The sequence below is a fragment of the Fukomys damarensis genome, unplaced genomic scaffold (genome assembly GCF_012274545.1).
Source record: "Fukomys damarensis isolate Sample0158 unplaced genomic scaffold, DMR_v1.0_HiC HiC_scaffold_7, whole genome shotgun sequence".
NCBI lineage: Eukaryota > Metazoa > Chordata > Mammalia > Rodentia > Bathyergidae > Fukomys > Fukomys damarensis.
The window spans coordinates 33,645,163-33,668,035 of NW_022900919.1; the positions used below are offsets into that span (position 1 = coordinate 33,645,163).

Below are 22,873 nucleotides of genomic sequence, written 5' to 3' on the forward strand. Positions count from 1 at the left end.
GTAGAGCATTCTGGGAGAACAGACTTCAAATATGTTATTCTCACTGTTTCAGACAAAGAAAACATGCAAAGGATTAATGAGATGATGTTTTATTAAAATTATTATTATTATAAATCACAGTATATATATATAAATATATATGTTTATATATATATATGTCTAGGTTTCATCATCTGAACTTAGCTCTTTTAACCAGAGTAAGCCATTTATATATATTTGCTGTTTCTGAAGAAAAACACTGTATTCTGCAGAACTGTTAAGAATTTCACCCTACTGAGGAGTTATTGCTAGAACAAATAATCAAAGGTTGAAGTTTTTTTTTCTAGAAGTAGGAAGAGAAAAGAGAAAAAAGACAGCATATTGAAAAGCATAAGGTGATACAAAGCAAAAGAAGCATCTCGGAAGGAATGATGCAGAAGAGACCTGGAAAGGCATTTTCATCAAATGTATGGGAGATTATTCTTTAGTTATTGGGTTGGCCCATTCTTCAGAGAGAAGGGAGTTGAAGAAAATGGGAAAGAAATATCCCATTGAAGGGAGAAGGGTGCCCATAGAATAAATTTATTTCACTTTAGCAGTATTAGCACCCTAAAACATCAGCAGAAAATTAAAAGAAGATTTCTGCTATGTTATTAGAGCCAATGGATCCACCAAGAGCTCCAATAATGATTCTCAAATTCTGGAATATATTAGAATTACCTTACAAAGCTTTTTAAGTTGTACTTTGCTGGGCACCACTATGGTTTGATTGAATGGAGGTGTGATATGGGGCCCAGGGATCTGCATGTTAACAAGGTTCCTAATAAATTCTGAAGCTTGTAGTCTTAGACAAACCAAACATACTAAAGAGTAACACAGCTAAACATCTGTGGCACCTTCATTCCAAATGAAGATTAGGAATGAATCTATGCCATTTTCTTATGCAGATGTATCATCTCTACAAATACCGATCAGAGCCTTTATCTTTTTCATCCCTGAAGGTTGCTTTCTAGAACATCTTCCATCTCTCTCTCATCCAATCAGATTCTTATCGTTAATCTTTACACACTTCCTCTGTAAACAATGTGTGTGTTGTGTATGTGTGTGTGTGTGTGTGTGACTATGTGGCTGGGGACATGTAACATTATACTTCTGGTAGAGAAATTCTCTATCAACTGACTAAGCTCTGATATTAAGACTGTATCCATATTGAATTGAAATCATGGTCTTATCAACCTAGCAGTAAAGGATTTTTATTTGTAAAAATAGAAAAATTCTCATTCTTCACAATTACCCTCTTAACAAAGCTCATTCTTATATGACTTATACTCTTCTGATGCAAGCTCTATGGAACCAGGGTCTCTCTTAATGTACTTGGGAAGCATTCCACTTGGATTGTAGCTGTTCTCATATGGGGGTGGTATCTCCAGTGCAGACTCTCTAATAGAAATAGGTCTCTTGGGCACAGAAATAGAAAATATTTCCTCACGGATCTTGGATCTTGACAGAAAAGAACTAACCTCCTCCCTGCTCCACATGGCAGCTGGGTAAGTAACATGCTCCCCATGATGAATTAGATTCAAGTTCTTGCACGAAAGTGGAAGAGTAGACATTCCTGCTTAGGAAGGCACTTGTGCATCTAGTGGCTTAAAACTCAAAGTGTGTGTGTGTGTGTTTGTGTGTGTGTGTGTGTGTGTATGTGTGTGAAGATCACAGACAAATGTAGAAAAGATGAGAAATGTTTATTGCTTGCTGTATGTTGGGGAAGGCTCACATGTCTTGCTGCCCTGTTTCCCCTATAGAAGAGATATTAATGCATTTTCAACAATTAGGCAGTAACATTTCATTTAAGTGCATATAATAATGAGAAAAGAACTACATGCCTTCCTTTCTCTGGACATTCGTATGACATTTACTTTCTTTGCACCAGTAAAGCTGCACTAGTTGAGGAGAGTTGCTATCTTGTTATCAAAGTCAGACATTGAAGGGGGCAATTCATTTCTTTTCCTCCTGTGCTAACTGTATTCCTTTAGTTTTCAATTGTATAAAAATAATTTTATCACTGGAATTCACCCTTAAACTGATTGTACTCACAAAGGGTTGTTATTTATGAAAAGCTTTCCATGCTGATCACCTTTTTTCTTGGATGAGCTCTGATCACCAGGGTGTGTTGCTCCATCGACACTGGCGTGCAGTTTGAGTTTCTATCTCAGTGCACAGCATGAAAGCTTGGGTCCATCTGTGTCACACAAAGCCAAACCTCTCTTGAAGTGATTTGTTTACAGTGTCATTTGATGGAGTGGAATGTTCTGTAACTCATTCGAACTGTTACAGAAGCTTGGCTAAAAGGTCACCACTGCTCTTTAGAGTTTCCAAATCTGGGCACCATCTGGGAGCTTGTTAAAGATAAGGGTTTCCACTGGCTTTTTCCATACCAACTAGATCCAATTAGCAAAGGACTAATTTTTCAGAGGTTTGTATTCATGGTGTGCATTGTGGAGGGGGAGAGAGAGAGAGAGAGAGAGAGAGAGAGAGAGAGAGAGAAAATTACAGTTAGTTGCCCAAAAGTATGCTAGACTGTTTTGCAGAAATCTGAGAATATTTGCAAAAGTGACATTATTATTTAATACATCTAAATGGGCATGATAGCCTTGAAAGAGACAGAGAGAATTGTTTATAAATGTCCTTCTTGAATTAATACATTCTTCAAGCATACCCTTGGAAGTCAGCTCTAAAGGAAACTGAGCCTCATCATTTACTCAAAATTCAGTAGGCAAATGGCAACTCATTCCTTAAAGTCATGAAAGCCACGTAATATTTAACATTCACTCTGCATGGCACCAACAACATTCAAGTTATAATTTTACAGTTTTAGTCTAGGCCTGAAATTGGCTTATGCTTGGTTTCTGCCTCCTGCTTCATGAAACAAGAGTCTTGGATTTTCTAAACCTCCAAGGCTCAGCTGTAAAACTGTAGGAGAACAGCAGGAGGAAAAGGAAACTTTCCTTCTCTACTCAGTGCTGGCCAGTTCTGCTTTCTCCCTGGAAACATTAACTGTGTCTTTTGACACTTACCCTTGGAAAAAGTCCAAATTGTGGCAAATGGTAGAAGCAACATTTCTTTTATTTTTGGTACCAGGGATAGAACTCAAGACCTTGCGCTTGCAAGGCAGGCGGCAGAACCACTGAGCTAAATTCTCAGCCCAAAGCAACATTTTTTTTACCCTCCTGCCTGGAACTTACTGTGATGCAGATGAACTGTAGCTGGTAGTTTTATAAGTGGGACAAGAAAGTCAGCTACTCTCCACCATTATTATCCATGCCTGCTGATCAAATAAGTAAACTCATAGTGCGATTATTGTTAACAATCAAAATCCCCACATTTGGCTAGAACCGGGAGGCTACACAGTAGCAGCTAAAACAGGCTCACTGTCATCAGAAACACTCTTAGAAGTGTGTGTGTGTGTGTGTGTGTGTGTCCATTTCTAGCGGATACTTGGGAGAGAAGAAACTTAATAACAGTAATTTTGTTTCTGAAGTTGCAAGTTGGAGACATAAAAACACAATATCCCTCAGTTCAATTAAGCTGACCTGGAAAAAAAAATTGTCCTTAGAAAGGGGGAGAATTCCATCTATATTCTTTCTGAGGTGAGGGAGGAGATCTCTCTGGAAAAGTCTTCATGTTTCATTCAGGACCAGGAATCTTATTTGTCAAGTTCAAAGCTGGTTCCATCAGAGTACAGAGTGTTATGTCTTCTTTTGCCGGGAATATCTCAAAGCCAGGAGATCACCCAATTCATTAATGGCTTCCAAAACCTGCAAGGAGATTGCCTTCCATCAGTTATCTTTAAACCCCTATGTGGCTCTGCATTGCAAAGCCCAGTTAATGGCAAGCTTCACAAAGACTCAGCCTATTTTGCCAGCATCTTTGATTTTTAAAGAAAAGGAGCAAGATCCATATCATTAGGTGGTGGTTGATAAACCCTAGAGGAATGTGAGATGCTAATTCACTTTATTTAATGGTCTAACTCCACATTTTGAATGTTTATTTCATTTTGAGAATGGGAGGAAAGAAATAAAAATATCTGACCTATCTAAACCCTTTAAGAATTTATTTTAAGATTCAGAGACTTACATATAAACTTGTGGAAGAAACAGATAAGGTTGCAAAATATATGTGAGGTTATATCTTTATAACCATAAAGAACCATGTCTTTTAGTAAACCAGCCTGGCCAAGAACAAAATGAAACATTGTGGTGGCCAATTAGCATCATTCTCAACTGTCCCACACTCCCCTCATTTTAAAACAAACATCTCTGCATACCATTTAATAACAGAACTTGAACTCGCAATGGACCAAGACTGCACTTGTTTCAATTCTCTTCTATAGTGTTAAATGTATTCTCAGTTTTACAAATGAAACAACAGAGATTCAGAAAGTCAAAAAAATGTAATTTTTATTTCTAGTATATCCACTGGTATGGATACTAATCCTATGCTATTTGGTACATCTTTTTAATCTTTGAGCCTTTTTTCTTAATTTGTCAAATACGGAAGACAGTATTAGGATCCGTTACTCTGAAGAAGGTAATGTAACATTAAAATGAATGGTTAATGAGGCTTATAACTTTTTTTAGCTTGTTGCAGCATGGAAAAGTATATTCTAGGGTCATGGGTAACTTAGTGACAGGAACTTGGGAGGGAATTCTTACTGAATTTGCTTGGGCTGGAGATTTTAAGGAAGCAGAGAGCAGTTCTGAATTGGATGCTGTCCGAAGGTGACAGTAGTTCACTGGCTCTTAAGTACTTAAAACTTTTATCGGGAGGTGGAAAGATGAAGGAGAAGGTAGAGCTGTCCTTGGTGGAGGAACCGCCTATAGTCAGGAAAGGGAGGTGATAAACTGCCTTTGTCTGTTACAATTGCTCCAAAAAGTCTCCCATTGCCCTTGTCTGGTACTGTTTATATCCTGAGAGCATTTATACTCAGTTGCTACCTTAACGACCCGGATGTTCAACAGGCTTGTTTTACTTTCTCAACTAAGGAACTGCTCAATTTAAAAAAATCAAGATGGATGCACAATCTCAGAAGTTAAGAGGCATCTGTCTAGGTGAAGTCTTAGCGGCCTTTTATACTATGTATTCCATAACACTAAGAACTTGTGAGGAAAATCACAAGATCTGATATCCACAGAATTGAATATACCTGAGTTCTTCAGTCTGTGTAAACCACAAAAACTATATATTCTTCTTTGCTGTCCGTCTACTACTGCAAGCTCTGGGAGCTTGCTCCCTACCCATGTCCTTTTCTCTTCCATGCCTGTATGGACCCCTCTTCACTGTCTTCTTCCTTGGGTGTGTTAGCATGGGCAAGTCTTTACCCATTTTTAAAGGCTTTTGAACCTAATCTTGACTTTACACACTTAGAAAAGAAGTGCCTACTCTTTCTTATCAGCAGTCCACTCTATTTAAAAGAAGCAATTTATGAACACTTATATACTGGAAACATAGACTCGGAGAACCTGGAAAATAAAAAAATATAAAGAAAAACAGAAGAGTTCACTATCATCTCAAGACCTCCAGTTGTTAATGTGTCACTCAATATATTTGTATTGGTACCTACCATACACTAACTACTATCAGCTAGTCCTGAAGCTACATAGCTAAAGAAGATAAAATATGGGCTCTCTCTCTCTGTCTAATTCTAGTTTAAGATATGTTATCTGTCCTCTTATTCTTTGTATTTCTATTTTCCTACTGTTCTCTACATTAACCTAAAACTGCCCACTCTAAAAAGCATCGAACTCTCACTAATTGTCAACCCAATAATTTCTTATCTCTGCCTTACTCTTTAATTTTTTGGGACATTATGTTCCTCCTCCTTGAAACTCTCTCTCCCTCTATTGTGCATAACACCACACTAGCCCACATTTTTTCTGATGATTCTAGCTCCACCTAAGTCTATGTAGCTCCCACCTGTGATCCCTGTACTCTGGATCTCCACAGGAGTCTGTCCATGGCCTGCTCACTCTCAGTTGTTTCTGGACAGTTACATTCTCTGCCTTTGGCTTAAGGATCCCTCATTTTCCTGAACTACAGTAACTATCAGTTGGGCTGATTTGTTACAGGTCTGCTCTTGCTGATTTTCTATAGAATGCTTTGCTGGATCTTATTTTATTATGCGTGATTATGCTATGAAAAATATCAGAACACAGGCAGTTGAAGCTAAAATAACATGTCTGATCAGCTTTTGCATTTCAGAACAAGCAAATAGTACATTTGGCTACTCAGTCAACTTCTATGAAGCCAAAATATTGACCAGACTCAAAGTCTCCACTAAAATAATTTTTTCCTCTATCCACTGAGTGTATTATATTGTTGGGTATTGCTGACGTACCCCGTGTTTTAGAAGTTAATTTTAGTTGTCATTACTGTTGTGTCCCTTAACCACCTGAGAAACCCAGAGAACCCCAAGCTGGCTCTATGAAAGCACTTGCTCAGAATCCAAGGTGGCAATATGAGAGATTCTGTTGGCCTGTGGGATACTCACTGTGTCTAACATCTGCCGAGTATGTGCTGCTGATAAACAGAACCGAGCCCGAGCTTCTGCAAGTGTAGTGGCTGGAAATCCAACGACAACCACCCCAATTTTTCTCTCTAACATATGCCTTGCAAAAGCCCTGAGGAAAAGGAAAAAAGTTTTAATAGAAGACTGAATTATCTTGCCCCCCAAACAGAAGATGAATAATTGACTTTTTTATGATAGAGTATGGTTAAAGTTATTAAACTCTGTCAAGCAGGGGTGACAAAGAAATATCCTTCATAATTGAATGTGTAGTATTATGGACTTGAGATGATCATTAGATGATTGTGGGTACTGCATCTTTGAGACTGAGCAAAAACTGCTGGTGTAAATGACTCTGTTTGAACAAGTCTGCACTGATTCAAAGTTTTTCGTCTACGATTCCCTAGGAATAATAAACAGATAATAGAATACAGTTACATAACAAAGCATGTATATGTCTCAAATGGAAATCTGTTATGTTCTTAAAACTTCATACCAATAATATAACATGGACATTTCAGGAAGTCATACTTAGTGATAGTTACACTTGGTCCGTAGGATCCAATTGCAAGTCAATATTCTTACTTTAGGACCACAGTTTGTATTTCGAGTCACATATAAGAAATAGCAAGAATCTCATCATTTTTAAGAATGTTTGAATGAACATACCAAGGTATATACAAGGATAATGAACCCACCGACTCCATTCAAGGTGAATTGGGCAGGAAGAAAGCAGAGGAGAGCTGTGCATCTGCAGACAAGCAATGGGCAGACACAGCAGATAGACTGTAAGTCCGATGACTACAAAGCTCTTTCATGCAGAGGAAAACCTTTGTAAGCTGTGACTCCTTCCCTTTATCCTTCTACTTTCTTCTTTTCCATAGCTAATTTCAGAAAAGAGTCTGGAATATTGAGCTCCAAGTCTGTAAATTGCTTGTGCTGCAAGCCAAGGTCAGATAACAAGGCACATACCCCCAAGTGAGTCGTTCCCCTCTTTGGGCTCAGTTGCTCTCTGCAGGAAACCTTAATTACAGAGTGGCTGTATCCACAAGTGAAGTAAATGCTTTAGATCTGTTCTTAGCGTTATGAGGTTGCTGGTGTATTATTTTAGGCTGAAAGCTGACAGTGCCACAGTAGTGTTGCAGTCTTAACTCAGGATGAATTCTTGAACCAGACATGAAGAGTAAGCCTGCCTGTCCATTCATCTGCCTTCCTGTGTACTGGTCTGCCTTAGATTGCCTCACACAGAATTCAGGTTATCAAGTGAAGCTGTGGAGGCAGTGAGACCTACCAGACACACAGGCTGCCTGGCCCCCTGGCTTAGATAAGACAAGATTTTCTCTTTGATTTCAACTGGGATGGCTACAAGGCGATGAAGCTTTCTAGCTGAGAAAACTTGAAAACAGACGCTGTTCTTTCTCCTTCTTGATCACCCTATGGAAGGCTGCCCACGACACTGCACAGGATGAGAGCTCATAATTGTCTGAGAAACAAGTCAAGTGCTTTTATTGCTGAAGTACAAACCACCAGACCTATGATCTCAGGCCAGTGTTCAGGGCTCCCAGCAGATGGTTTTCACTGTCTGCATGTCCCTTTGTACCAAAGGAAGCAAGTTTTGCCAAAGAATGTAGAGCAAAATATATAGCTCTGTTGATTCATTAGGTTAATCTGGGCCTCCTTGGAGTACTTTTGAATTTGAAACTTATACTACTACAGCTAGCAGCCTTAAGCTAATGTATATGATTGCACTGAACATTTTATGTAATTAGCTTCCAGGTTTGCACTCCCCAAAGCAAATTAGAGCTGGCTGAGGTTGGAAGAAATTAAGCAAAGTGAGATGATGATGATGATGATGATGATGATGATGATGATGATGATGATGAACATTAGTCTAGAACTGCATGTAGCATCACTGTGTCTTGTGTACCTGTGTCTTCCAAGTGTATAAGGGTCACTGAAGGAAAATGTAAACACTGTACCACACACTAAGTAGAATACATTATTTATTTTTGGGGGGGTGTTTTTTTTTTTTTTGAGACAGGTTCTCACTATGTAGTCCAGGCTGACCTTCTTGAACTCTCAGTTATCCTCCTGCCTCAGCCTTCTGAGAATTGGGATTACAGACATTTGCCCCCACATCTGGTTATTCTTGATTATTCAAATTGCATATTTTATGGGTACAGACATCTTCTGTTGAACTCCCTTGATGATTCCAATGACAGTGCTGTAACAGGACTGTGTTGACAAGGATACTGGGCTAGGAATTCTCTTTTCATTCTATACGGGTAGGAATGTAGAGAAACACAACTTTTAAATAATATAAAAAATTTTAATATGTGAGTGAAAGAAGCACTTCTATATTGGCTTAAGGAAACCAGGCAGCAGAGCCAGCTCTTGCCAGCAACTTCTACCAACAATAGATGCTATTGCACTTTCTAACTAACCTGTTTTATTGTTTCCTTAGGCAACTCAAATGTTTCTGTCATAGTGACTGATGCTTTTTGAATCACCAAAGATGACATGCAAGGAAGTTAAATTAAATGTGTTGTTTTAATGAGATGCACATTTCTCCTTCTATGGACTGAAGCTTGAAAGGCTGTGTTGTGTTTTTAAAAGAGCTCAGGTATAGGAGGTAAAGAGAATTGGCTTTGAATTCTCAGCTCTGTTCCTACAATATATGTGAGCCTTAGAAAGTAGTTTGACTTTTGTAAGTCTCAGCATCCTCATTTGTAAAGTAGGGATAAGCATTCAAACACAGTGCATGATTGCTGAGGTCAAACAGACTTATTTAGCGTGTAATCAGAATTCATCAATGTTAGCATCTCTTACCATTTGTGTCTAGATGTCCCCTAAAGCCTCATGCAGGTGACTGGATCTAGAGTGTGTGATGCTGAGATTAATGCTATGTGATTACTAAATTAATCCATTGATTGTTTTGGCATAGTTCTGGGTGTAGATAATGGAAAGGCCCACCCTGGGAGTTGAGTGCCCAGGGATTGGATGGGATGTAAGGGAAGAAAGAGGGCTGCTGTTTTTGCTTGTTGCTTGCTACTTCAATGCTTTGCTGCCTTCTGCCTGCCATGAATTGTTTCTCCTGCAATGCCCTTCTGGCATGCCATCCTGCCTTGGAGCCAGCTGATTATAGATCGAAACTTCTATAAACTGTGAGCCAAAATAACCTTTCCTCCTTTAATTTTGGGAGTTGGGTACTTTGTCTCAGCAATGAGAAAGGTTACTCAAACAGCATCTCTTGAAAAATGATCTTAAACTGGACAGAACAAGACAGTTCAACATATCACCTAGTGTCCAATATTGTGTAACTGGTTCAGAATGTAGCAAGATCTTTACCTATTACTCTTCTGAGAGTTCTATTTTTATTAATGTAACCAAAGATTTCAATAATTATTTGGAGAGCCATGTAACTATGGTGACTCAAATTTGTACTCAGCTGAAACTAATAACAATAACTGTCATAGTGGAGTGATAGTAGTACCATCACTAATGGCTATCAGTATGCCAAGTATTATTTTAAATGCTTCATACACACTATTAATATTACTAGCCACAGCTAACCTTGAGTAGTACCTGTGTAAGAGGCAACATGTCAAATACTATAGAGGCCTTATCCTTGCAGTGATCTTAGGAAACAAACCCTATTATATTTCAATTTATACATGATAATCTGGGGCTTCCAAAGGTTGGGTCACTTGTCCAAGATTCCTCAGTTGGTAAGAGGCTGAGTCAAAGTTCTTTTTGATTCCAAACTTCTCACTACACTGTAGAGTATGACTCTTATGTGACACATATTGTATTAGTGAATCCTTGAGTTAAAATGCATTTGGAGTCCTGGCATGCTATGGCATAGTCCAGTGACTATAGATAATGATTATATTATGTACATGTGAAGAAGCTGGAAGAAAAAAATTTGAATATTTTAAGGAAATGGTAACTGTTTATGGAGATAGATATATTTAGTCTGATTTAAATATTACACAAACATATAGATATTGGAACATCACATGGTAGCCCATTAATATGTACAATTTTCATATTCTTATGTATCAATTAAAAATAAATACAGTAAAAAATGCATTTCTTGTTACTAATCATGAACTCTTCTCATTGGGTTGTCTCATTTTTCCACCCTGTTGAGTTTCTAACTCTAGCTTCCATCATCAAAGTCAGAACTGTGCAGTACACTCTTTCCTGCCTCCTCTCTAGTAATGCACACTAGATACCTAAATGAATTTGTTTTGGGTTCTTATTTGAGCTAATGTTAAAAAACTAAGTAGATATCAGTTAAGTTTAGAATCTTCCTTCCTAAACGTATCACTTCCCCACCCACTTTGAGTAAATGTGAGTGTTCTTTTGTGCCTGCCAAAATCAGATGGGAGAGGGACTTATATTATCTGCTGCTTGAAATCACCCCTCTACGGTTAGTGTAGAGCGGTATTGTATGTGCCATTTCTGTAGCACTCCATCTCCTGGGATTCTCTGTCAGGGAGCACTTTAGGGCCAAGTGGTGGTGCTGGCATGCTAAGCAATTTATGTATGTGTTTTACAGCTTCTTATTTTGCTGGGGTGGAATGGCATAGGAGGATATTTCAAAGACTCAGTCTTTTAGTAACTTATAACTTAGCCTTTATGAATTCTCAACCACTAGGCTCCCAAACCTCTTTTACTGAAACTTTTTTCTATATTGAAAACATTACCTGTTGGCTCAGACTGTTATAGGGTCAAACAGAATGGGATTACATTGGAGGGGAGTTAGGATTTCTAGAATTTGAGAAATACTATTATTGTTATTTTTTCTTCATTGAGTTTATTGGTACATTTTAGGTATACAGTACAGTTACATTCATTATTGGGATCTTGTACCTTTATGTGACAGGTCTTGATTCTCATTTTTTCCCCTTGTCCCTGCCCTCCCTTCACCCCCTCCTCTCCTCCCCATTTACAAACATTGTATTTCCATTTTTTCATTTTCTCCTGTTTTTTTCTTTCCCTTATTACCTTTCCCCTACACTTCCCACTTTCCCTACACCTTTAGCCCCTTTCTTCCTATTTCACATTGTCAATTATTTCATTAGGATCTTATGTACTATTATAGTTTATTCATACCAGAGAAACTATTCAGTACTTATACGTGTGACTTATTTATTTCACTTAGGAGTATATCCTCAATATGTATCCATTTTCCTATGAATGACTCTAATTTTTCATTCTTTATGGCTAAGTAGTATTCCATTTTATTAGAAAAACCACATCTTTATCCAATGAGAAATATTATTTTGAGTATTACTAATGTCCTTGGCCAAATAAACCAATAAACATTTTATATTTGAAAAAGGTTAGCTAACTTCTTTTTAATAATAGAAGTGATTAGTATCTCATAGGTTAGAGAGTTGTCCCTTTATGAAATTGTGCTATAACCAAGAAACAGTCAGTTTTTTCCTCTATACAATGCTCAGTTGCAGAGTTGCAGTTAGTGGAAAACAGGACAAAATAGACTTACTCCAACAGCATTAAAATTTGGTGTTAAGAGAATGAACTTTGGAGTGAGCCTAGGTTTGGGGGATTTGCCTCTTTGATTTTTTTACTAGTGTTTGATTTTCAGGACTGTGGGGAAGTTGTTCAGTTGCCCTCAGCCCCAGCTTCCCCACACATAAAATGAGGCTCCCTGTTTAAAGGACAACCATAAGAGTTGATGGGAGAAGTTACTGATTCTGTTTATTTTAATGGTAATTTTGGGAGAGATGGTTTTCAAAAGTTCTTTTTGAGAAAGGTATTCAGCCAGCAGGAGGTTCAGGATCATCTTTAATTTATAGTTGGCATAAGTGATTTTGCCAAATTTCTTGAGCTTGAAAAAGAACTCAAAACAATCAGTCCCCCCAAATATAAAGACCCGATTCAAAAATGGGCATCCGAAATGAACAGACATTTCTCAGACAAAGAAGTAAAAGCAGCAAGAAAATATTTGAAAAAATGTTCCACATCACTGGTCATTCGAGAGATGCAGATGAAAACAACACTGAGATTCCACCTCACACCACAAAGAATGGCTGCTATCAAGAAATCACACAATAACAAATGTTGGCGGGGTTGTGGGGAGAAAGGAACCCTTCTCCATTGTTGGTGGGAGTGCAGACTGGTGCAACCACTGTGGAAATCAAAATGGAGATACCTCAAAGAGCTTGGACTGGAGGTTCCATTTGACCCAGCCACCCCTTTGCTGGGTATCTTTCCAAGAGAACTAAAAGAATCATATCACAGAGAAGAATGTGCACCCATGTTTATAGCAGCACAGTTTGTAATAGCTAAATCTTGGAAACAGCCCATTTGCCCATCCGTTGGAAACTGGATAAAGAAGATGTGGTTTTTCTATAAAATGGAATATTACTCAGCCATAAAGAACGAGAAAATAGATTCATTCATAGGAAAATGGATACATATTGAAGATATACTCCTAAGTGAAATAAATAAGTCACACATGTGTAAATACCGAATAGTTTCCCTGGTGTGAATAATCTGCAAAAATGCATAAGATTCTAATAAGATTACTGACATTTAGAAATGGGAAGAAAGAAGCTAAAGGTGTAGGGAAGGTGAGATGGGTAGGGGAAGAGTAAAAAGGGAAAAGAAAAAAATGTGAGAGAATGAAAAGATGAAAATAAAGTGTTTGTAGATGAGGAGGGGAGGAGGGGGTGAAGGGAGGGCAGAGGTAAGGGGAAAAAATGAGAATCAAGACTTGTCATGTAGAGGTACAAGATCCCAACAATGAATGTAACTGTACTGTATCCCTAAAATGTACCAATAAACTCAATTAAAGCTGAAAAAAAAAAAAAGAAAATGGTGTCAGGGAGAGTAGTGGGTCTTACAGCCTGGTTCCTTTTTTTTTTTTTTTCTAAAACATGTGCAAAAAGTCCTGCTGATGATTGACAGGTGGCTACTGAGAAGCTGTGCTAGTGAATTTTGAATCTAAGCACCCACTTCAAGTACATAATCTAATGCCTGTGTAGAAAAGCCATAAGGTGTCCAAAGCATCACCATAGGTCACTTGGGGTTTAGGCATGATTCTGGGAATCTGAATACTTACGCTACTTTACAAGGCTGGTAAAGAAGCATGGGAACAACAGGAGCATCATCGTTGCCATAGATAATGAATCCCATTTTCTTCAGTGATTGTCTGAAGTATTTTGTGTTTGCTGCAAGCTGTTGTAGTCTCTGCAACCCTGAAATGAGACAGGCATGAAATTCAGTCCCATTCGGGTCGGGAAAGCAAAAGTCAGGTTCACCTGGCAAGCATTTCTAAGTCTTTCTATAAGCATCCATATTAGCTGGAAAGGGGTTGAAATAAGGCAGGGATATGTCTCCTGGTAAACAGATATCCTATGTCTGGAAGATGGAATGGGGCAGGAGCAACTAAAGTCAGTTAGGTCATTGGGCCACTTGGAGGCAGAGGAGGTACCTACTATGTATAGTCAGTGGTGAGTGCTTTAAACACATTGATTTGGGAGAAGGAAGCGTGATAAGAAGTACATATTGCTTACACACATACGCAAAGGCACACATCACAGCAGTTGTTAAATGCTGTTAGCCAAAATCAGCTGCCCCCTTAAACTGACCCTCGTCCACATCTCTAATCAAAAGAAACCGCCCAAACTGAATCCGAAGAAGTAGCACATCCCTGGAGAAAGATCGTCCCAGGTGAGAGTAGGATGCTTTATGGTAGAGTCGTGGTAGAGAGAGTACTTGGGATCTCTACTTTTTATAGCCATAAAAAGTGATGGCCCAAAATAGAAGGACAAACCAAGTAGTTTGTATCCATATCGCGGTGTCTGGTTCTTCAGCTCAAAAATGTATCCTTTGTCGCAAGTGTGATTCCTAATGCAGGAGTCACGTACATGAGATGACAAAGGGAATGAAAAAGAAAATGTTCTGATGTCACCTCCCTACTCCAGGCTTGTCTCAAAGTGGGCAGTTGAATAAAGCAGGCCTGCCACAATTAGAGGGTCTTTCCTTGATGGGAATGAGCGATCTGAACATTTAAGCCCTCTAGAAATTCATTCAACTTTTGCATTTAATGCAGGGATGTTACTTATTGAGAATGTGCTGCTACAGTAGTATTGCTTGTTTGTATCTTTCCTCTGATGTGACTGGTCAGGTATTCATTCAAACTCAATGGAGATCCTGCTGTAGAAATAGTTTGGGTATTAGGAATAATCTCCAGATAGAAAAAAGGCAAAAATTTCAGTAAACATGTCAACTGTGGCCATCTAGTTTCTTCTTAGAAAAATGGTCCCAGTGTGTGCCTTGGCAAAGGGTTGAGCAGTGGGCTTCTTACATTCAGTATCTTCCATGACATTTAGGTAAGGTTGGCCCTACCTTTCCTCTTGGCTACAAGGACAGCATGAGGCCCAGACCTGGCCAGTTGGAATATTCCATCCTGCTGATTATTGATTCAATGATAGGCCATGACCTGGGATTATTACAGTCTTTTGTTCAGAACAGAACCCTAGTTGCACAGGAAAACTTGAGAATCAACAAATTAGATCATATCAAATTAAATAGCTTCTTCACAGCAACAAACAAACAAACAACAAAACCACCAACCGAGTGAAAAGACAACCTATACAAGGGAAAAGAAATTGCCACCTATTCCTCAAACAGAGGACTAATACCTAGGCTATAGAAAGAACTAAAAAAATTAGATCTTCCAACATAAAAGATTCAATCTAACAAAAGGGGTAAGTGAAATGAATAGACACTTCATAGAAGAAGTACAAATGGCTAATAAACACACGAAGAAATACTTGACATCAGTGGTCATTAGAGAAATACAAATTAAAATGACACTGACACTTATCCCAGAAAGAATGGTCATCGCTAGTAAATCAAAAAATAACAAATGATGGCCAGGCGGTGGGGAAGAGAAACCCTTGTACACTGTTGGTGGGAATGTAAACTAGTGCAACCATTATGGAAATCAATATGGAGATTACTAAAGAAAAACAAACAAACTAGAAATTCTACTTGACCTTCTTTCTAAAAGACGTAAGGACATCATATTACAGTTATGCATGCATATCCATGTTTAAAGCAGTACAATTCATAACAGCTAAAGCTAAGAAGCAGTCTATATGTCATTGATAGATGAATGGATAGAAAAAGTGTTGGATTTACACAAAATGGAGTACTACTCTCTCATAAAGACAGATAAATATAAATCATTTGTAGGAAAATGGATGCACCTTGAGACTATAATACTAAGTGAAATAAATCAGACACCCAAGATTAACTATCATTTTTTCCTCTTACATGAGAAGCTCAAATTATAAATAAAAAACAAAATAAAACATAGATAATAGGAAGTAGGGAGATAAATCTCCTTCTGGTGGTAAGTGGATTGAGAGATAGAGGGAGGAGGAATGGATGGGAGGGACAGGGAATGAAAAAAGGATTTAATATGTGCAATATACACGTACCGATTTCACACAAGGGATGCAAACATTAAGAACCCCAAACATATACTAATAAAAATTAGAAAAGAAAGTATTACAGAGAGAGAAGTTTACAGTCTAGTAGCTAAGATACACAGTAATCAAACAATCACACGAATGCCTATAAAACTGCAATTGTGAGGAGTATCATAAGGGTATTTTATGAGGTATTGTAAGAGCTCACATTAGGGAAATTGGGCCAAATATGAGGAAGCCAATAAACGATGAGTGAATTAAGATATGATGGATGAGCAAGTATTAAGCATAAAAAAAAAAGTAACAGAAAAGCATGCCAGGTAGAGAAAACAACTTTAGTGGTGCTGTGGTTTGTAGAAGAGAGTGGCTGAGAACTGAGCCAGATGTGCTTGAGAGTGAAGAAAGATGAGACTGGAAATACGGAAGTGTGTTTTAGAAAGTTTGGAGAATGAGCCTAGTGGGACTGAAGAATCCAACATTTATTGGTTGGGAAGAGGAGGATGACCCTAAAAGGCAGGAAAAAATGGGCTATCAGAGAGGGAGAAGATACAGGAGATGGAAGAAAGTTCTTTGGATCTATCAATATGGCAGTCATTGATAACCATTATTTTGGGGTTTCTGGAAGGGAAGTTGGTTTAAAAGAAACAGGTAGTTAAGTGTGATTTACTTTATACTGCTTAGGTCCTTTTCCTTTCTTTCCCACCTCCTTCAAAAATTAACAATATACACCACCTCCAACTTGGATTTACAACATAAATGAGGGATTTGAGAGGTGCAGGACCATCTGTATAAATTCTGTCACATAGACCCAGCCTTCTTGCTACTTAGCAAAGTGTTTCGAAACATGCTGAAGTGTTCCTTGGAGACCTTTATTTGTACAAAGAAGGCCATATTTGAAGTACAAAACTAGAAAATGGGAAAGAAAATATTTGCCTTCAGTTAAAAAAAATCACCATACACTGAAAGATAGTGTTTAGAAATAAGAACATAGGAGAACAGGTAGACAGAAGAAAAAGAAGGCTGTGATAAGATTTGTTATAAAGGTGATTGAAATGAAGGCACAGACATCCCAGGCACTAAAATGTATTCCATATGTCCTATCCCCTTGTGTGTTTGGCTCATTTGTTGATCGTTAGTTGCACAATGAATAAATGACTTCATCAGGCTGGGCCTGATGATTCCTAAATGTTTCCCTCAAGACTAGAAGGATTTCCTGGCCTGGAAGTGCACAAATGACTAAAATTGCTTGTCCCAAAGGCATTATCTTTGCACTTGCCTATAATGTCTCATCTATCACTGGGCTGCCTAGCTACTAAATTGGCCCCTTCTGCCCCCTATGCTTTGATTAGCCCAACTAACTGGATCATCAGCTAATGTCACCTCTTCACTGCTTCTAGATCCTTTGGAGACTTGACCAAACAGATCATAACATCAGTTCCAGAGGTATCTGACTTGTAAGAGCTGAATGTTTTATTTTTACCCTGTCTTTTCTATCTTTGAACCAGTCATTAGCACAGTATGGTTGACAAGCCATTATGGCACACTTTGTGGTTGCCATGTTTTCTCATATAGGTCACTATAAATGCCTTTGAGGTCTTTGGAGTTGCCCAAAATACAGCTCCTTTCAATTACTCTATTGCTCATTCTTCAAAATTGGAAACATTCATGTTCTTTCAGAGAGCCTGGGGGCAGAGAGAATTTGTACATATAAAACGCTACTCTAGACAGGATGAGGGTGATTTTATTAATTACATTGTGCTTTGAGATCCTTGCTTGAAGAGTGCTTTGTAAGAGCAGGAGTGTTTGGCACAGGGATTGTCCTTGCCAGGATGGCACCTGGAGGCTTTGGAGATTGGATGCTTTAACCAAACCTCTTTTGAAATTCAAAGTCCCTAATAAAATAGTTTCTGATCCTTCTTGCACAAATGACATAGAAGACAAGAAAGATGCCTAATCAGATAAGTAGGCAAATGAGAGGATCTGTTATGTAGGCTCCTGGAGAATTTATCTGAGTATTTATTTTGCCAAATTCCGGGTTCTCTGAGAAGGCTGCTGAGTGCAAAAGGCATAGGCTTTTGAGTTAAATCGATGAGGAATCAAATTCTACCTACAGACTTAAAGGCTTAAACCCTCAGTGTTATCTGTGAAATAGGGATAAGCTTATCTTACAGGAGGACTTGGAGAAATGAATAAAGTGGTTAATTCTGGAAAACTATGCAGTGCCCTGTCTGGCACCCAGTAAGTATTCAAAAAGTTAGTTATCTTTTTCAATGGGGCAGTAGTTCTCAGCAGCTTTGATGTCATCTCAGAATCAAGTGGAGAGGTTGGCAAAATCCCATGACAATCTGTATCACAGAGCAATTGAATCATGGTCTCTGGGGATGAGAATGGCATGGACTTCGGTTGTCACAAAGTGCCAACAAGCGACTTGGAAATTTCGGAAACAGCCACCATTTTCAACCACCCTCAAGACCGTTCATGCTCTTGTTTGGTGTCTGACCTTATCTTGGCTGAGCCTTGCTTCTTGGCTGCATGTGGGACATAAAAACTTGCAGGGCATGCAGGGGAAGTAGGAGGGGTAGAGGAAGGGTAAGAAGGGAACAGAAAAAATGAGAAGAAGAAAAAAATGGGAGCAAGGACTTTGTAAATAGGGAAGGGTGGAAGGGGTGAAGAGAGGCCAGGGAAATGGGGAAAAAAATGAGAACCAAGTCATGTAAAGGTCCCAATGATGAATGTAACTGTATTGTATACCCTAAAGTGTACCAATAAAGAAAAAAAAAGTGCAGGGAAAACAGGACAACCTCCTGCTTGGGGTTCTTAGAGAGTATGCTTTGTGGGGGTGACCTGCTCCCCTGACAACTACCTGCTCCCAAGTGCTCACTTGGTTTTAAATCAACCCACTGCCAGCCTCGCTTCTTTTACAAGGAAGAATAAAATCAGGGTGAACCCGTTTCTGCAAGTGACCTGTGTATTGCTCTTCCCTCTGTTCAGATTTCTAGCCCTGCCAGCTTGAGAGATGGGCTAGGTTAACAGAGGCCAGGGATACTTTAACCTTCCCTCCAATGCTGTTAAAACAAAAACAGCTGGGGCAGAGGAAGGAAAACAAATAAAACACAAAGCATCTTACTACAAAGCTTTGCAGTCCCCTAATAAAAACAGTGGTGTGTGGTGTTTCCAAAAATATGTTTGGGACAACTCTGTCTCCCAGAGGGCCAGAAGGAATTATGGACAGTGGAAACTACCAGAATGATCTGTCTTGTAGAAGGAAAATTTCTTCTCCGTTGAGCCATTGGTATGCAAAAAAAGAGAGAAAGGCATTTCCCTTTGTAAGATCAAGAGAAAAAGAATGATTTGAGGAGCTGATGGGCCAGTACAACAACTTTCACTTTCTAGCAGAGGAACCATGAATATACCCAGATGCCTTGAGGTTACTTATTTTATTATTTCCCAGGCTTAACAATGGACATAGAGAAATATGCACTATTCACTCCCTCCTTAAATTATTGAGTACACCACCATTGTCCAAATACTAGATCGGGCAATCTCAAAGCACTTTTAGCCAGCATTGCTTGACAAATGCCGTCCTTATCTTAGAAATGGAATGGATCTTTCCATAAAACACTGTCCATCATTTGAGAAGTTGATATTTTTTGAAAAATGAACCCAGGAAAATCAAGTTGATAAGAAAGAATGGCCGCAGTGGCCTAAGAGGGCTCTGCCTCCTCCTGGGTCTGCCCATGGACAGCAGTCTGCTCGCTCTGGCACGGTGAGGTGGGGTGTTAAAATGAGACAGGGCAGCAGGAGCCCAGCGGCTGTTATTTTAAGTACTGAATACCAGTCAGAACATTTTGTTTCCAACACACGCAGGGGCAGAGAGATCTCTGCAAAGATCAAGAGGCTACAGAGCAGCGAGAATCATAAGAATCACATTAGCAGTGACAAGCTTCCCAGCAGGGTGGAGAAAACAGTGTTTGGAGCTGTTTGCTGAGAGGAACGCACTTTTTTTTATCAGGCACCGAAGCTCTCCCTTTTGATGTCAGGATTCCAAGGTTATGGCATGTTTTATAGTCACCTACACATGTTCCAAGGGCTCTCCAGGCCACTCAGTCATGCCCCTGTGGAATGCACTCAGAAGCAGGCCGGACATCAGGGTGGGTGGCTGGCTGCAGGCTGCTTTCAAGCACTCTGAGGACACTCCTGCCTTCACCTCCTCACCAGCTGCTCTAACAGAATACACCAGTAGAGATCTAACCCACAAATACGAATGAGACAGAACATCTCTTGCACATCCACTGTGAGTTAGAAAGGGGTCTTTGAGTCCTTTTGATAGAGGAGGAAACAGAGGCTTCGAGATTAGGGAAACATTATCCTGATGACCTGGAAGTAAACTGACTGTGCCCATGAGACTTTCAATCTGCTCCTCGGAAAGATGCCTGAACTGCATGAATCCCATGATTACAGAGGGAGACATGCATTTCACCCATGAAAGACTACATATAGGGGCTGGGCCCGTGATCAAGTTGGGGATAGAACATGAGCAAATTGTGAGACTCTCTGAAAAGAAATAATCTAATAGAAGACAGGGAAGATCCTAAATAATATGCAATGGGAATTAAGGGCCATGAGACGGATGTAGACATTCTCATTGTATTATTTCTAGAATACTTACTGAATGAACAACATGATGTAACATTAATTTGCATTCAAAAAGAAAGCAATACCTCAGCAGCTCACTAATTATAAAATTATTATAGAATTTTACATATTAAGGGAGATGATTTGTGATGTTAGGGGATTTCTGGGAAACTTCTCATATCAGTTGTTCTTACGCAGAGAGACACCATAATCTTCTGGAATTAAAAAAAATTATCTATCTTCTTTTGATTTCTTTTATTTTTAGAATGCACATGTTAAGTTCTCTACTAGAGATTCTTTTCTAGAAGAACTGAGGTTGACCTTAAAAAAAAAACCTGAACAGGCAACTATGATGTGTACCTCAGTTAAGAACCATTGCTTATCAGTTGGAAACTGGATAAAGAAGATGTGGTTCTTCTATAAAATGGAATACGACAGCCATAAAGAATGAGAAATTAGATTCATTCATAGGAAAATGGATACATATTGAAGATATACACCTAAGTGAAACAAATAAGTCACACATGTGTAAATACTGAATAGTTTCTCTGGTGTGAAAAACTATAATATTACATAAGATCCTACTGAGATAACTGACAATGAGAAATAGGAAGAAAAGGGCTAAAGGTGTAGGGGAAGTGGGAAGGGTAGGGGAAAGGTAATAAGGGAAAAGAAAAAATGTGAGAAAATGAAAAAATGGAAATAAAGTGTTTGTAAATGGGGAGGGGAGGAGGGGGTGAAGGGAGGACAGGGGAATGGGGAAAAATGAGAACCAAGACCTGTCATGTAAAGGTACAAGATCCCAGTAATGAATGTAACTGTACTGTATACCTAGAATGTACCAATAAACTCAATTAAAAAAAAAGAACCACTGCTTAAAGTCACAAATTATGTTGACTCTAAAAATAATGACTGATCATAACTGAATACACCAGGAAACAATTCAGTTTCAAAGATTTTTTTTTGTTATAATTCAGCGCATCTTTGTGTCTTCCCTGATTATTGTTTTTTTTTTCTGTAAAGATAAGCCAATTATTTATCATCTCTGAGCCTTAGTTTACGAATCTATTAAGTGACGATGACAGTAATAGCTATGCCACATATTTCCTAGGACCTTGAGGAGGATGATTAATTTAGCATTTACTTATTCAGAGCCTGTTGTGTACAGGTGGTTGTTATATTAACAGAGGATTAAATGATGAGCGGGTCCACTGTTTTCATGAGGCTCATAAACTAGAGAAATTACAGTAATCATAAGGGAAGGTACAAAATGGAGCGCCCATGAAGCAAGTGCTCTGGAAGTTTGGAGCAGAGACCTAGAGGTGGTAACTTAGTCTTCTGCATGGAGATGCGGCAGAGGCTATAGGGGGAATGGGTGATTCAGGTGCCCAGAAGGGATTACAGCCATGAGATAGTCAGTGGAGGCAGACAAGTGGGAGCTGCAAATGCCACCCCAAAAGTCCGATTTGGGGGCGATGGGTAATGAGGAGCCATGGTGGCATGAGCAGAAAATGACGTTCTGAGTAGAGCTAGGTGGCTGAAGTGTCCAGGACACGGGTCAGGGTAAGGGCACGGAGGTGGGGATGCCAGCTAGAGAGCCAGCTGTGACAGCAAACCTCCCAAGTGACCGAGGAGATAACTGTTCCCTTCTGTGACATGGAGGCAAAGGAAGAGGCAAAAAGCTAGGTTGTGGTCTGAGTAACTAGGTTCATGGTTCCAGAAAGGACTCCGAAAAGCCACGTAAATAAAGGTAGCCGCCAGGAAGCTCGCTGTGCAGCACCCACTTACATAATCAAACCCTTTAGTTTCCGACGCGCTTGTTCGGGAGGGAGCACTGGCGGATTCTCCAGGACTGCAGGGATGAGCATAAACCCTGAAGGAGAGGCTCAGCCCTGGCCTTGCTCCCTCTGTAACAATGGCATCACGGCAAACTGATCAAGAACTGAGAACCCAATTTCCTGGGTTAAAAATCAAACTCTATCATCTTGGGCAAGGCGCTTCATGTTCTGTAACTTGGATTCTTCACTTGTAAAATGGGAATGACAATAGTAATAGTAACAGTAATAATAATAATGTTCATTTTATACTGTCATGAGATAAATATTAAGCACCTGGGGGCAATACATAATATATCCAGTGTTCTTTCTTTTTTCTTTTTTTTTTTTTTTTTTTTTTTTTTTTTTTTTTGTTCATGGTCTTTCTTTCTTTTTTTCTTACTTTT

The 22,873-nt window shown here is 39.1% G+C and overlaps 1 protein-coding gene across 1 annotated transcript in view; it reads right to left on the reverse strand.

Moving 5' to 3' along the window:
• Positions 1-230: 230 nt before the first annotated feature.
• Sptlc3 (serine palmitoyltransferase long chain base subunit 3) overlaps positions 231-22,873 on the reverse strand; it is a 150,676-nt gene continuing 128,033 nt past the window's right edge. Inside the window, exons 10-12 of the mRNA XM_010634095.3 lie at positions 13,638-13,773; positions 6,527-6,656; positions 231-3,794 (exon numbers count right to left, since the gene is read on the reverse strand). Of these exons, the coding sequence (XP_010632397.1) occupies positions 3,726-3,794; positions 6,527-6,656; positions 13,638-13,773 (335 nt within the window). The 3' untranslated portion in view covers positions 231-3,725. The remainder of the gene's footprint in view (positions 3,795-6,526; positions 6,657-13,637; positions 13,774-22,873) is intronic.